The sequence below is a fragment of the Rutidosis leptorrhynchoides genome, chromosome 11, assembly GCF_046630445.1.
Source record: "Rutidosis leptorrhynchoides isolate AG116_Rl617_1_P2 chromosome 11, CSIRO_AGI_Rlap_v1, whole genome shotgun sequence".
Lineage (NCBI taxonomy): Eukaryota > Viridiplantae > Streptophyta > Magnoliopsida > Asterales > Asteraceae > Rutidosis > Rutidosis leptorrhynchoides.
The window spans coordinates 126,735,033-126,751,984 of record NC_092343.1 but is presented as its reverse complement, the minus strand read 5'-3'; the positions used below and the strand labels follow the sequence as shown (position 1 = coordinate 126,751,984).

The 16,952-nt window shown below is 32.9% G+C and overlaps 1 protein-coding gene across 1 annotated transcript; it reads left to right on the top strand.

The window, feature by feature from the left end:
- Nucleotides 1-473: 473 nt before the first annotated feature.
- LOC139874926 (uncharacterized) lies at nucleotides 474-10,642 on the top strand. The gene is made up of 2 exons (XM_071862315.1): nucleotides 474-1,211; nucleotides 10,604-10,642. The coding sequence occupies exons 1-2, from the start codon at nucleotides 474-476 to the stop codon at nucleotides 10,640-10,642; spliced, it is 777 nt and encodes a 258-aa protein (XP_071718416.1).
- The last annotated feature ends 6,310 nt before the right edge of the window (nucleotides 10,643-16,952 follow it).

Here is a 16,952-nt window from a genome sequence, read left to right as displayed (position 1 = left end):
AAGCCCCAAAAACCGTCAAAGAAATGCAAAGTTTAAATGGAATGCTTGCTTCGTTAAGCCAATTTTTATCCCGAGGAGCGGACAAGCAGTTGCCTTTCTTCAATACGTTAAAGGGATGTCTTAACAAGAAGAAAATAGTTTGGAATGAGGAAGCCGAAAAGGCCTTTGTCTAGATGAAAGTGCACAAGGGAGTGTACCATTGAAAGGAGAGACCCTATAAGTATACTTAGCCGCCTCAAGGGAGTGTATAAGCGCAGTCTTAATGTCTTAACGTGAAAAAAACAAACACCAATATACTTCGTCACCCGAGTTCTCCAAAATGCCGAAACAAATTATCCCAAGCTGGAAAAACTCGTGCTGGCATTAGTACTTACAGCAAGGAAGCTACATAGATATTTTCAAGCCTATACCATAGTGGTACTCACTGATAAACCAATCTGACAAATACTTATGAAGCCTGAGAAGTCGGGAAAATGGCCAAGTGGGCCATTGAACTAGGAGAGCACGATGTCGAAATCCAAGCAAGGCACTTGATTAAGGGGCAAGTGATGGCAGACTTCCTGTCCGAAACAGCTATGGACGATGATGAAGATAATACAAACACAACTCAAGTCATCGTGCCAACGATAGAGAATGAAGAATGGAAGCTGTACACTGATGGGGCATCAAGCTCCGATGGATCAGGAGTGGGATTAATGTTAGTTAACCCTAAAGGACAAGAGTTCACATACGCTCTACGCTTCGAATTTCAAACTACTAATAACGAAGACGAATATGAAGCACTTCTCGCTGGTCAAAGACTGGTAAAGGAGATGAAAATCTGCCATGGACGCGCTTTTTTTGATTCACAGTTAGTAGCAAACCAAGTAATGGGTACATTCGAAGCAAGACAACCATCCATCCAACAATACCTCTCTAAAGCAAGAGAATTGATTGAGGTGTTTAACAGCTTCATCATCAAACATGTGCGACAAAGCCAAAATAAAAAAGCCGATGCACTAAGTAAACTTGTCTCACTATCGTTCGAACACCTAGCAAAGAAAGTACTAGTGGAAGTACTCGAGGAAAAATCAATTTCAGAAAAACAAGTGGATGACTTAATTCAAGAAGAGGGAAAAACATGGATGACACCCATAAGGGAATACCTAGAATATGGGATCGTGTCGGATGATAAAAATGAAGCAAGAAGGATTCGAATCAAGGCACCATCTGTAATGACCCGGAATTTTCTGACCAAATTATACTTATGAGATTAATATTTACATAAATTAAACCATACCAACATGATAAGCAATTCAAATTGTTGAGACTTGTGTTTTTGAAAAGAGTTTTACACAACGTTTGACTGTCCAATATGACCAATGATATCACGAACTATATAACATACAATAATTATATGTTTGTGTATATATGTATTTATATATATTTAACATGATCTAAGGATGGTTTAACATCTCATTGTGTACTAATGACAATGAGTTATAAGTATATTTTGAAACTACTAACTTAAGTTTTCAAAACGATAACTATACGTAACATTCTTTGATATATATACTTATAATCTATAATGCTTATACATGTATCGTATATATAATGTATTTAACCACTTTTTAAGGACTTAAATACATAAAACAATATAAGTATATTCACAAAAGATAGCTATATTTGAATTCCCGTTCCGTTTCCTCAAGATTTCTATACGTATATCTAGGGTATATGTACCCGTATCATACCCAGCTTCTATACATATTTACTATTGGTAAATACACATCAAATCAACATCCTGATCAACATTATTACTGCCCTAGATATGAGGTAACTAGAATTTGTCAAGTAGTATGAATTATTAGTAAGAAAACAAAATTAGGAATCCTTTTCTTTTTTTATAAACTAAAAACGTTTTTATAAATGAACACCATTTCTTCACTCCATTTTCTCATACCTACACACTCATTTCTCTCTCAAAATACTCCTAATTTCATACTTGATAATCTCCAAGCATTTTCCCCATCATTTAGCTTCAATTACAAGCCTTAAATACCATAAGAAAACTCTTTCAAGAACATATCAAAATAACCACCCATTTGAAGAAGTTTACTTCCAACCTTTTGATCTAACTCCACCACTCTTTGATTCCTTTCTTATCTTTTGCAGTAACTTTATCCAAGTAACTTGAGGTATTAACCTTGTTCATAATCTTATTCAATTCATATTCATATAGCTATCTTATTTTGTGGTATAAAATTTTAACAACAAGAACATAGTTTGAATGATTTCAAACTTGTTCGCAAACTAAATAGATCCTTCTAACTTGACTTTTAAAACACTTCAATACCTGTAATATATCATAATAATATGCTAATCTAACAAGATATAACTTGATTTTACAAAGAACATCTTAAAAACTGAATCTACGTCGTCGGAGTGCAACCGGGGGCTGTTTTGGGTTGGATAATTAAAAACCATCTTGAACTTTGAATTAGAAGTTCATGTTCTGGAAAAATGATATTTCTTATGAATATGTTAATACATAAAAATTTCATGGTTTAACTCAAAGTGTAAGTATTTTTAGAAAAATGATCATTAAATGTTATTTTTATGATGGAAAATGATCACTTTCATAAGTTTCACCAAAGTTTGACCTATAACCTATAATTTCGAATACAAACTAAGGTATTTTCAGTTCATATTCTTAAAATTTGACTCGATCCAAGGAAGTGGCAAGTTGAACCAACAAAAACGGAGTTGTAATGAAGAAACTACGACTAAAACAAGATTGGGTATCCGAAGCTAGTTTAGCTACGAAAATATTTGGAGAAAAAGTAACTTAATCATATCTTTTCTAATTAATATGATATTTTATATATAATTACTTATGATTTGATTTTATATATTTCAGGACCACCCGTAAACAACACGAGAAGATTAATCATAAGACCTCATGATTGTACGCAACACGTCATTTGAGAACACGGTACTTTATGTACGCAACACGTCATTTGACAACATGGTAACATGGGTCGAGATTAATTCTGATCAATACGAATATGATGGGGTCTTTATTTATTTTATTTAAGCAACTAATTGTGGACCACTAACATCAGACTGCTAACTACGGACTAAGAAAAATATTAAAAGTATTAAAAGTATATATATATGTAACGATTACTTAAAAAGAAAATATGTTGATATATTATATATATGGTTAGGTTCGTGATATCTATCGGAGACCAAGTCGAATTAAATACCTTCAAGGCAAAAGTAAGTTTCATTACTCCCTTTTTATATATATTTTTGGGCTGAGAATACATGCACTGTTTTATAACTGTTTTACGAAATGGACACAAGTACTAAAAACATATTCTACGTTGAGTTGTACAACTTTGCATATTTTTCCCTAATAGCTTGGTAACTACTATTTACATGTGTATTGTAAACGTGAATCCTGTTGATAGATCTATCGAGCCTGACAACCCCAACCGGACTGGACGACCAGTATTCAACGGTTGCACAGTACTTCGTTTTGGTGACTACACTTGGTACGGTGTAGTGAGATTTCATAATAAAGGGAATATGCGACGTTGATTAAATGTTAAGTATGGTTACCAAGTGCTCAACCACTTAGAATGCTTTACATACACTTGCGAGTGTATTATGTTTATGATTATGAAATCTTGTGGTCTATTAACATATTGAAATTATTGTTATGATAAACCTATGAACTCACCAACCTTTTGGTTGACACTTTAAAACATGTTTATTCTCAGGTACGAATTAAGTCTTCCGCTGTGCATTTGCTCAATATAAGGACATTACTTGGAGCCGATCATCGCAATGGGACCAAATGTTGATGACTTCGTCCAGGTGGATTAGGACGGGTCCTTTCAGTTGGTATCAGAGCGGTGGTCGTAGCGAACCAGGTCTTGCATTAGTGTGTCTAACTACTAGTTGTTAGGATGCATTAATGAGTCTGGACTTCGACCGTGTCTACATGTCAAAAGTTTTGCTTATCATTTCTAGTCGAAAATCATCTGCTTATCATCCTTAGGAAATTACCTGCTTATCATTCATAAGTCTAGACACGTTTTACTGCATTTACTGCATTGATAGTGTATAGACGAATTCTTATCTTAGCATATCTGTTATTGCGAACTTTGACTGATATCTTTTCAAAGATTCTCCGTAATTTACGGGATTTTGGTATTATATATACATATGTAAATTATGTATTGAAGAGTACCAAATCTAACTCCTATAATCTATTCCATACCAAAAATTCATTTTCCCCATTATACAAGATGGATTCCGCATCTAGTTCGAATTCTTCAGATTCCGACAGTTATGTCGATATGGATTTCCATTCGGACTCCGAAAGCAGCGTCACCGGAATGGATCAACCAATTTCCCATCATCTATTCTGGATGAATTGGGGATGGGTTCGTAATATACTAAATCGCTGGAGACAAGAAGAAGGTGATCCATTCCATCCACCAATTTGCCCTCTTGGCGATGAACCTGAAGCACTTACCGGTGAACCTATTCGAAACACCATTTTCTCTCTCATTTCTAGAGTACCTCGTCACGATTATATACTATCCCATATTACAAATCTTGTTCATTCGCTCGCTCCAACCGCCAATCATCCCGGTGTACTAGCAGAAGTTAACGAACTTCGCGCTCGCGTGACGGCTTTGGAGAACATGGTGCGAAGGTTGCAAACACCAGCAGCAGCACCAACAGCATAATCAGCACCACCATCAATAACATCAACAATACCATCATCACCACTAACAAACAACATCCGCATCACACATCTCGACATCATAATCTGTCCCACAAACATCAACATCATACGCACCATAGATACCAAGGAGTACCAACAATAATGAACGATGAAGTATTGATCCATAACTTCATTGATATTATGCGAAGAATATGTAGTTTCAAAAAGTTTTAGAGATTTCTTATTCTAGCTCAAACCGAAAAGCAAATGAGATTAATATCATATTAACTCATTAAATTCATGATTTCATCTGAAGAAAATATATATGTATATATGTTTTCATAAAGATTGTAATTAAAAGTTCTTCTGTACAAAATATTATTGGTGAAATTTTTTTTTAACGGGTAGGTAATACCCGAGGAATAATTAGATTTCATCTTAATAAGTTACATTGTACATTCGTCGAAGCTGATTCAACAGTCATTTACTATCCTACTTACAACTACCGATATAGGTATTCGTTCACCGCAGAATAACCATTTTCATTCAATTTCATATTTGGATTTTGACTTCCCAGAATCCAACAAGTGGCATATGAAGAAAACATATGACAAAATAAAATCTGTTAGAAACAAATAAATTAACTATGAAAAATTTTGTTAAGAATCCACGCTAACTGTTCCAGCTAACTGTTCCTAGCTAACTGATTACATTTTATTTATCGCAGTTTATTTATCGCAATTTAATTATCGCACTTTTATTTATCGTCATTTAATTTCTGTAATTATTTTACGCACTTTAAATATCGGGACACGTATACAATGTTTTGACATATCATATCGACGCATCTATATATATTATTTGGAATCACCATAGACACTCTATATGCAGTAATGATCGAGTTCTCTATACAGGGTTGGGGTTGATTCTACAATAATATATATAGTTTGAGTTGTGATCGAGTCTGAGAGGTATACGGGTCACGACACGTATTAATTAATTCGTATATTATATATTAAACTATATATGAATTATTGGACTGTTACTGTGGACTATCGACTGTGGACTAATGACATTGGAAAATTAAAATGAATTAAAATATTGATTATAACATATGAAACTTAACATTTCATCAAGATTGCCACTTGATTTCATCTTAAACCTCATTGTATCTTGACGATTACAATCAGCGTTCAAATCTATCATGAATCTTAAAAACACCTCAATCGAGAGGATAAACCAACCGCACTTCATCTACGAAAGAAAAGATTGATGCATATAGTTATGCACCTGAAAAACCCTCGGAAACTGAGTAAACGTTTGACACGTATCTGTTCTAGTTCCTTTGACATTGTTATTACCGAAGATCATTTTGCAATCCCTTTCCAAAGTAGCTAATTTTGTCACAGCTCCAGCAAGTCAACTCCGACTTTTCATCCGAAACAACTTTATTATAACCGCGATATATATGCGTACTCTTTATTGTTACTGGGGAACCTTTTATATTCCACAATATTACCATCAGCGATTAATCATTCTAAAAACACAATTCTCCTGAAACTACCTCGGTTTGATAACCGATGACCCAGATCAGTTAACTTTGAAAATGCTGACGAAGCAGCATGTTGTAGATGATCTTAATGGCCAAAAGTTTGATGATAAAGAAAGGAGTGTTAGGAACACTCGATAGAAAATTTAGTACCGAAAAGCGGATTATGTGAAACTATGAAGAAAGCCGTGGACAAATCACAAAGAATAAGTTTGCCTTCAAAGAATCCAAATGATTCTGTGCCTGCTGAAATAGTTAGCAAACATCTTATTTCTCATTCTAAACCTTCACAGACAAATCTTATTCATCATCCATTGATATTAGAAATTCTAAGATATTCTCGTATGTTCTATTATAAATATCCTCCATATTTCTGGCGATATTTTCACAACTATTCTTATCTGAGATCATTTATCTCTCCGTAATATCTGCAACATAAAAGAAACTGTGTTAGTTTCTAAATTCTGAAACCTTCGAGTTTAAAATATGAATGTTTTGAAGTAGTGTTGGGAACTGAAGCATGGATTAGTATAATATAATGACACTTGATCAACGTCATTATATTACAGTAAGTCATGCTGAGTTTCTAATGAAGCATGATGATTCACAGTACCGTCATCATGTGCCATTTACATGACTCTTACATTCTATCTAATCTCTAAACATATCAAAAGAATATTTTTCTGGATGACTCGGTCTTCTCCAGGGTATTCTGGTAATTTAACAAATCAAAATCATTCTATTACCATTTTCTTCTTAGAGCATTAGCTATGTTCATTCTGAATTTCATATCTACGAATTCCGGACCATTACTCGCTTGACTCAAAGTCGAGAAGAGAAAACGAAAGCATGAAGCTCCGAAAAATAATGAAGAATATAAACTTTGATAATAACCCCGAAATTACAAACCGTGTATATCGATGCAGATAGCAATATAGAGACACAGGAGAATTAGAAACACTATAAACACAAGAGTATAGTAGAAGTAAATATATTCTTCTGGTGGTAGATGAAAAAGAAGAATGACAGATATAAAAGTTAGGAGAATATCAAGAATCAGGACTGGATGGAGCATATTGATGAATGCTTTAAAATAAGAATCAAGGGAGAAAGAATAGAAGGTGTGAGTTGTGGAAAATAATGAAACGAAGGGGTGAATTTATAGTGAAATATCCGACAGAGCAATCAAAACAGATTATTGCATATAATCAAAGAAGATCCTGATTTCCTTAATCACCAAAGAACCAAATCTTATTACGTAAGATTCTCTTTAAATCCCTTAAATCCCGGAAATCAATCATAACTACGTCATCGGTTAAGACGAATATATTTTACTCATCTCACTCTTTTACGATAGTCTCATTTATATTCTTCGCATAATCGAATCGTTTTATCTACATTACTCAATGATGATAAAACTCCATTATCACCTTATATTTGTCATGAAAACCTTCTTTTTGTTATCCATAACAACCTCTATCAAATTTCGGGGACAAAATTTCTTTAACGGGTAGGTACTGTAATGACCCGGAATTTTCCGACCAAATTATACTTATGAGATTAATATTTACATAAATTAAACCATACCAACATGATAAGCAATCCAAATTGTTGAGACTTGTGTTTTTTAAAAGAGTTTTACACAACGTTTGACCGTCCAATATGACCAATGATATCACGAACTATATAACATACAATAATTATACGTTTGTGTATATATATGTATTTATATATATTTAACATGATCTAAGGATGGTTTAACATCTCATTGTGTACTAATGACAATGAGTTATAAGTATATTTTGAAACTACTAACTTAAGTTTTCAAAACGATAACTATACGTAACATTCTTTGATATATATACTTATAATCTATAATGCTTATACATGTATCGTACATATAATGTATTTAATCACTTTTTAAGGACTTAAATACATAAAAAAATATAAGTATATTCACAAAAGATAGCTATATTTGAATTCTCGTTTCGTTTCCTCAAGATTTCTATACGTATATCTAGGGTATATGTACCCGTATCATACCCAGCTTCTATACGTATTTACTATTGGTATATACACATCAAATCAACATCCTAATCAAAATTATTACTGCTCTAGATATGAGGTAACTAGAATTTGTCAAGTAGTATGAATTATTAGTAAGAAAACAAAATTAGGAATCCTTTTCTTTCTTTATAAACTAAAAACGTTTTTATAAATGAACACCATTTCTTCACTCCATTTTCTCATACCTACACACTCATTTCTCTATCAAAATACTCCTAACTTCATACTTGATCATCTCCAAGCATTTTCTCCATCATTTAGCTTCAATTACAAGCCTTAAACACCATAAGAAAACTCTTTGAAGAACATATCAAAATAACCACCCATTTGAAGAAGTTTACTTCCAACCTTTTGATCTAACTCCACCACTCTTTGATTCCAAGATTATTTCTTATCTTTTGCAGTAACTTTATCCAAGTAACTTGAGGTATTAACCTTGTTCATAATCTTATTCAATTCATATTCATATAGCTATCTTATTTTGTGGTATAAAATTTTAACAACAAGAACATAGTTTGAATGATTTCAAACTTGTTCACAAACTAAATAGATCCTTCTAACTTGACTTTTAAAACACTTCAATACCTGTAATATATCATAATGATATGCTAACCTAACAAGATATAACTTGGTTTTACAAAGAACATCTTAAAAACTGAATCTACGTCGTCGGAGTGCAACCGGGGGCTGTTTTGGGTTGGATAATTAAAAACCATCTTGAACTTTGAATTAGAAGTTAATATTCTGGAAAAATGATATTTCTTATGAATATGTTAACACATAAAAATTTCATGGTTTAACTCAAAGTGTAAGTATTTTTAGAAAAATGATCATTAAATGTTGTTTTTATGATGGAAAATGATCACTTTCATAAGTTTCACCAAAGTTTGACCTATAACCTATAATTTCGAATACAAACTAAGGTATTTTCAGTTCATATTCTTAAAATTTGACTCGATCCAAGGAAGTGGTAAGTTGAACCAACAAAAACGGAGTTGTAATGAAGAAACTACGACTAAAACAAGATTGGGTATCCGAAGCTAGTTTAGCTACGAAAATATTTGGAGAAAAAGTAAATTAATCATATCTTTTCTAATTAATATGATATTTTATATATAATTACTTATGATTTGATTTTATATATTTCAGGACCACCCGTAAACAACACGAGAAGATTAATCATAAGACCTCATGATTGTACGCAACACGTCATTTGACAACACGATACTTTATGTACGCAACACGTCATTTGACAACATGATACCATGGGTCGAGATTAATTTTGATCAATACGAATACGATGGGGTCTTTATTCATTTTATTTAAACAACTAATTGTGGACCACTAACATCGGCCTGCTAACTACGGACTAAGAAAAATATTAAAAGTATTAAAAGTATATATATATATATATATATATATATGTAACGCTTACTTAAAAAGAAAATATGTTGATATATTATATATATGGTTAGGTTCGTGATATCTATCGGAGACCAAGTCGAATTAAATACCTTCAAGGCAAAAGTGAGTTTCATTACTCCCTTTTTATATATATTTTTGGGCTGAGAATACATGCACTGTTTTATAACTGTTTTACGAAATGGACACAAGTACTAAAAACATATTCTACGTTGAGTTGTACCACTTTGCATATTTTTCCCTAATAGCTTGGTAACTACTATTTACATGGGTATTGTAAACGCGAATCCTGTTGATAGATCTATCGGGCCTGACAACCCCAACCGGACTGGACGACCAGTATTCAACAGTTGCACAGTACTTCGTTTTGGTGACTACACTTGGTACGGTGTAGTGAGATTTCATAATAAAGGGAATATGCGATGTTGATTAAATGTTAAGTATGGTTACCAAGTGCTCAACCACTTAGAATGCTTTACATACACTTGCGAGTGTATTATGTTTATGATTATGAAATCTTGTGGTCTATTAACATATTGAAATGATTGTTTTGATAAACCTATGAACTCACCAACCTTTTGGTTGACACTTTAAAGCATGTTTATTCTCAGGTACGAATTAAGTCTTCCGCTGTGCATTTGCTCAATATAAGGACATTACTTGGAGCCGATCATCGCAATGGGACCAAATGTTGATGACTTCGTCTAGGTGGATTAGGACGGGTCCTTTCACCATCTTACAAACTAATGAATGGGGGTTATATCGAAGATCATTTCTAACATCATGGCTCCGATGTGTTAGACCAAGACAAGCCTTGATCATCATACATGAAATGCATGAAGGAATCTGCAGTTTTCACGCAGGCCCCCGGTCAGTCATAACAAAGATCATGAGAACATGATATTACTGACCCACCATGCATCAAGATGCATTATCAATACTGCAAACCTGTGAATCCTATCAAATTCATGCAAAAGTGCAAAAGCAACCTAAGCAAGAATTGGTCTTCGTAACATCTGCATGGCCATTCATAAAGTGGGGAATCGATATAGTAGGACCATTGCCTGGTACACCAAAAAAAATCAGGTTCTTGCTGGTAGCCATCGACTATTTTACCAAGTGGACCAGAGCAAAACCACTGGCAACTGTAACATGAAACACGTGGAAAACTTCGTTTGAGAATTCATCATCTGCAGATTCGGTGTACCTAATGAGATAGTATCTGACAATGGGAAGCAATTCGCTGAGGGAGTATTCCCAAACTTCTGCAAGAGATTGAGCATTATACAAAATTTCACCTCCACATACCACCCCCAATGGAATGGGCTGGTAGAAGTGACCAACCAAGACATCATAAAAGGATTAGAGAATAGGTTGGGGAAATGCTAAAAAGGATGGACAGATGAACTCCCCTTAGTACTGTGGGCTCACCGAACTGTAGTGACCCAAACTTTTCCATGATTATATATTAAATGAAAACTATATTTGCATGATTAAATGTTTCCAACATGTTAAGCAATCAAACTTGTTAAGACTTGATTTATTGAAATGAGTTTCATGTAGACAATTGACCACACAAGTTGACCGGCGATTCACGAACGTAAAACTTGTAAAAACAACATGATATATATATATATATATATATATATATATATATATATATATATATATATATATATATATATATATATATATATATATATATATATATATATATATATATATATATATATATATAATGATATTATGATGAGTAAGTATCTCACCAATTACATTAACAATGAGTTATATACATAAAATGAAAGTAGTGAATTAAGAAAAGCGAAACGATATATATAACGGCTATCGTTACAACAACGTCTTACTAAATACATATGTATCATGTAAAGATATTAATACACTATGTTTAACATCATGAAATGATAATTACATATATCATTAAGCGTATTAACAATGAACTACACGAGTAAGATGAGACTACTAACTTAAGGATTTCGAAACAATACATATATGTAACGATTATCGTTGTAATAGTATTTTACACATATTTATATGATATTAAGATATATTAATACAATATGTTAACATGTTAAAATAACAATTTAACATCTCATTTAAGTGTAATAACAATGGATCAATTACATTTAACAAGATCGTTAACTTAAAAGTTCCGAAACAACACTTACATATAACGACTAACGATGACTTAACGACTCAGTTAAATGTATATACATGTAGTGTATTAAGATGTATTAATACACTTTTGGAAGACTTCATGACATATATCAAAGTATTTCTACTTAATAAAAATGCTTACAATTACATCCTCATTCATTTTCATCAACAATTCTACTCGTATGCACCCGTATTTGTACCCGTACAATACACAACTTCTAAGATGTATATACTATTGATATATACACTCAATCATCAGCTCCTTAGCAGCCCATGTGAGTCATTAAATATGTGGGAACCATCATTTAGAAACTAGCATGAAATAACTCACAAAATTACAAAAAATATTATAAATCATTCATGAATTATTTACATGAAAACAAACTTACACATCCTTTATATCTAATCCATATACCAACGACCAAAAACACCTACAAACACTTTCATTCTTCAATTTTCTTCATCTAATTGATCTTTCTCAAGCTCTATCTTCAAGTTCTAAGTGTTCTTCATAAATTCTATAAGTTCTAGTTTCATAAAATCAAGAATACTATCGAGTTTGCAAGATTACTTCCAAGCTTTCTAATCCAATCCAAGTAATCATCTAAGCTCAAGAAATCCTTCTTATTTACAGTAATATATCTTTCTAATACAAGGTAATACTCATATTTAAACTTTGATTCAATTTCAATAACTATAACTATCTTATTTCGAGTGGAAATCTTACTTGAACTTGTTTTCGTGTCATGATTCTACTTCAAGAACTTTCAAGCCATCCAAGAATCCTTTGAAGCTAGATCAATTTTTGTCACTTCCATTAGGTTTACCTACTAAACTTTAGGTAGTAATGATGTTCATAACATCATTTGATTCATATATATAAAACTATCTTATTCGAAGCTTTGAACATGTAATCACTAGAACATAGTTTAGTTAATTCTAAACTTGTTCGCAAACAAAGTTAATCCTTCTAACTTGACTTTTAAAATCAACTAAACACATGTTCTATATCTATATGGTATGGTAACTTAATGATTTAAAACCTGGAAACACGAAGAACACCGTAAAACCGGACATATGGCGTCGTAGTGAAATCGGGGGCTGTTTTGGGTTAAAAAAAATAAAAAGTATCTTAATCTTTGAATTGGAAGTTTGTTTTCTGGAAAAATGATATTACATATGAACATGATACTATATCTAAAAAATCATGGTTAAACACAAAGTGGAAGTATGTTTTTCAAAATGGTCATCAAGATGCCGTTTTTTCGATGAAAATGACTACCTCTTTAAAAAATGACTTGTAACCTGTATTTTCGACTATAAACTTATACTTTTTCTATTTAGTTTCATAATTTCAGTTCATTATGAAACCATAGCAACTTGAATCACTCAAAACGGATTTGAAACGAAGAAATGACGGGTAAAACAAAATTGGATAAACTTGCTAGTTTTAGCTACGAAAATTTTGTAACAAATTTAGTCTAAACATATCCTAACTAATTTATATTGTATTATACATATTATGTAATCTTGGGATACCATAGACACGTATACAATATTTTGACATATCATATCGACCCATCTATATATTATTTGGAACAACCATAGACACTCTATATGCAGTAATGTTTGAGTTAGCTATACAGGGTTGAGGTTGATTCCAAAAATATATATACTTTGAGTTGTGATCTAGCCTGAGACGTGTATACACTGGGTCGTGGATTGATTCAAGATATATATATATTGATTTATTTCTGTACATCTAACTATGGACAACTAGTTGTAGGTTACTAATGAGGACTGCTAACTTAAAAAACTTAAATCATAAAAACGTAATAAAAAATGTTGTTAATATATTCCGATCATAAATTGATATATATGTACATATTTCTTATAGGTTCGTGAATCGACCAGTGGCCAAGTCTTACTTCCCGACGAAGTAAAAATCTGTGAAAGTGAGTTATAGTCCCACTTTTTAAATCTAATATTTTTGGAATGAGAATACATGCAGTTTTATAAATGTTTTACAAAATAGACATAAGTACGTTAAACTACATTATATGGTTGAATTATTAAACTAAATATGCCCCTTTTTAGTCTGGTAATCTAAGAATTAGGGAACAGACACCCTAATTGACGCGAATCCTATAGATAGATCTATTGGGCCCAACAAGCCCCATCCAAAGTACCGGATGCTTTAGTACTTCGAATTTATCATGTCCGAAGGGAGTCCCGGAATGATAGGGGATATTCTATATGCATCTTCTTAAGGTCGGTTAGCAGGTGTTCACCATATGAATGATTTTTATCTCTATGCAGTTTGCAAAATGCCTGATACGAGATATGTATTTATGAGAAATGAAATCTTGTAGTCTATTATTACAATTTGTTAAATATATAGGTTAAACCTATAACTCACCAACATTTTTTGTTGACGTTTTAAGCATGTTTATTCTCAGGTGATTGTTAAGAGCTTTCGCTGTTGCATACTAAATTAAGGACAAGATTTGGAGTCCATGCTTGTATAATATTGTTTAAAAACTGCATTCGAAGGCATATATTGATGTGTAATATTATTGTAAACCATTATGTAATGGTCGTGTGAAAACGCTATATTTTAGATTATCATTATTTGATAATCATCGTAATATTTTAAAAGTTATGGTTTGTTTTAAAATCGAATGCAACCTTTGAAAAATGTCTCATATAGAGGTCAAAACCTCGCAACGAAATCAATTAATATGGAACGTTTATAATCAATATGAACGGGACATTTCTGTTGGTATCAGAGCGTTGGTCTTAGAGAACCAGAAATTTGCATTAGTGTGTCTAACCGAATTTGTAAGAATGCATTACTGAGTCTGGACTTCGACCGTGTTTTCTTTAAAAACGATTGCTTAACATTTTTTTTTGTTGGAAACTATATATTATTAACATGTAAATATTATGTGATATATTAATCTCTTAACGTATTTGATATTGTGTGATAGATGTCTGCCTCTAATACAAATTCCATCGACTCACCTAATAATAATGAAGAGTCGAATATATATTGGGAAGATTCACAAATTCCTGAAGAGGAACCGGAAGAAGAGGAACCCGAAGAAGAAGAGGTTCCGAGGGAGGAAATATTAGAAACCACTGAAAAACAGATAAATAAAAGAAAATTCTCAACCAATGGACCAAAATTAATAATGGTCAATGGTGTTTCCGCCGAGGAAGCAAAATATTGGGAAGATTACCAATTTTCCGATGAATCGGGTCCCGATGAGGATTCCGATGATGTTATAGAAATTACCCCGACACAATTTGAAAAGGCAAAAGAAAATAATAAGGGAAAAGGCATAAAAATAGAAAAATACGAGTCCAACCCCAATGACCTCTATGTTAACATGAAATGTCCCGATGTAAAATACCGTCAACACCAGTATTTCTTAAGTTTTAGCTATAACCCGGGAATATCTAAGCCACCGTGTCCTTCTAGAACATTTGTGAAAAGAACAGCTCGTATTAGGGGAGCACCATATATCCCTAGGAAATTAGCGAAACAAACCAAGTCCGAAGAAGAAGAAACAAGTAAGTCGGAATAAAGAGTTGTAATCATGCGGTGTAATATATGTAATATAAGTGTGCATGTACTTTCATGTTGTATGTAAAAAAATTGCGTGTATTATTTGATAATTATCTTTTACGAATCTAATTCTCGTCTATTTAACAGTATAAAAACACAATGGACATTAAGGATAAACAACCAAAAATTTTAGAAGACCTACCCGGGGACATGATTGATGAAATCTTGTCTAAAGTCGGTCAGAATTCGTCGACACAATTATTTACGGCAAAATTAGTTTGTAGAACATTTGAAGAACGTTCTAGGCATGCCTTAGTTTATAAAAGGCTTTCATTTGAGAGATGGGTTATATCACATTGGGGACATCGTAAGTTACGCCGTGTTTTCTTTAAAGCGTTAAATGCGGGGAACCCAAATGCAATTTTACGCTACGGATTAAGAACCTATTTTGCCTCAACATATCCCAACGTAGGACTTCGTGAGTTAGAAAGAGCTTCTAACATGCAACATAAAGAAGCATGTTATGTTTATGGGTTAGTGATGTTCGCTTCTCACCAAAGTGAGAAAAAGAACATCGGATTACAACTTTTAAATAAAACCTTTTCACAAGTGACGGATTCAGTAGTTAGGGTGAGAAACAAGGTTTTTAGATTATTACGGAGCTGTTGGGCATTACGAAACCCTCGTCCCTTTGACGATGTTACAACATGCTTTCTTGTCAACGGCCACAACGGTTATGTTCCACAAGACCAAGGATGGGAAGTAGTCTTAGTAAACCAGAATGCATGACTTGTTTCTGGACTTATGAATTACGTGTTTTTATTGCCTTTGCTGTACGACTTGCGTATTAACTAGGATTGTTGTCATAACTGTTTTGTATCAAAGTTATTGTGTGCTATATTTCATGCTATATGTATAATAGCGGTATTGTAAGTTTGTAAAATATTGTATAATAGTTCGAACGCGAAATATTATTATAATCAGTTTTTCATATAGAATTGTAGTAGTTGAATTGTATATTAGCTACTAAGTATGAACTTAACGGGTAGGTACTACCCGAATTAAAACTATAAAACGCTAATATGAAGAAAAAACTTTTATAAATGAGTTCATACTATGCTACGAAATACTATTGACTACTCTTAATATTCTATATGATTAACTTAATTCTTTTGGGCTATTTTTGAAGGAAATGGCACCGACGACTCGTCGGAATTTGAACATGAGCGAGGAAGACTTCCGTGTTTTCCTTGCAGTAAACATAGCGGCAGTACAGGCTGCAATGCAAAACAACAACAATAACTCTGAATCTAGCAATGCAAATAACGCCACAAGAAATCATGTAGGATGTTCCTACAAAGAATTCATTGCCTGTAAACCTCTGGAATTCGATGGAACCGAGGGTCCAATCGGATTGAAACGGTGGACCAAAAAGGTTGAATTGG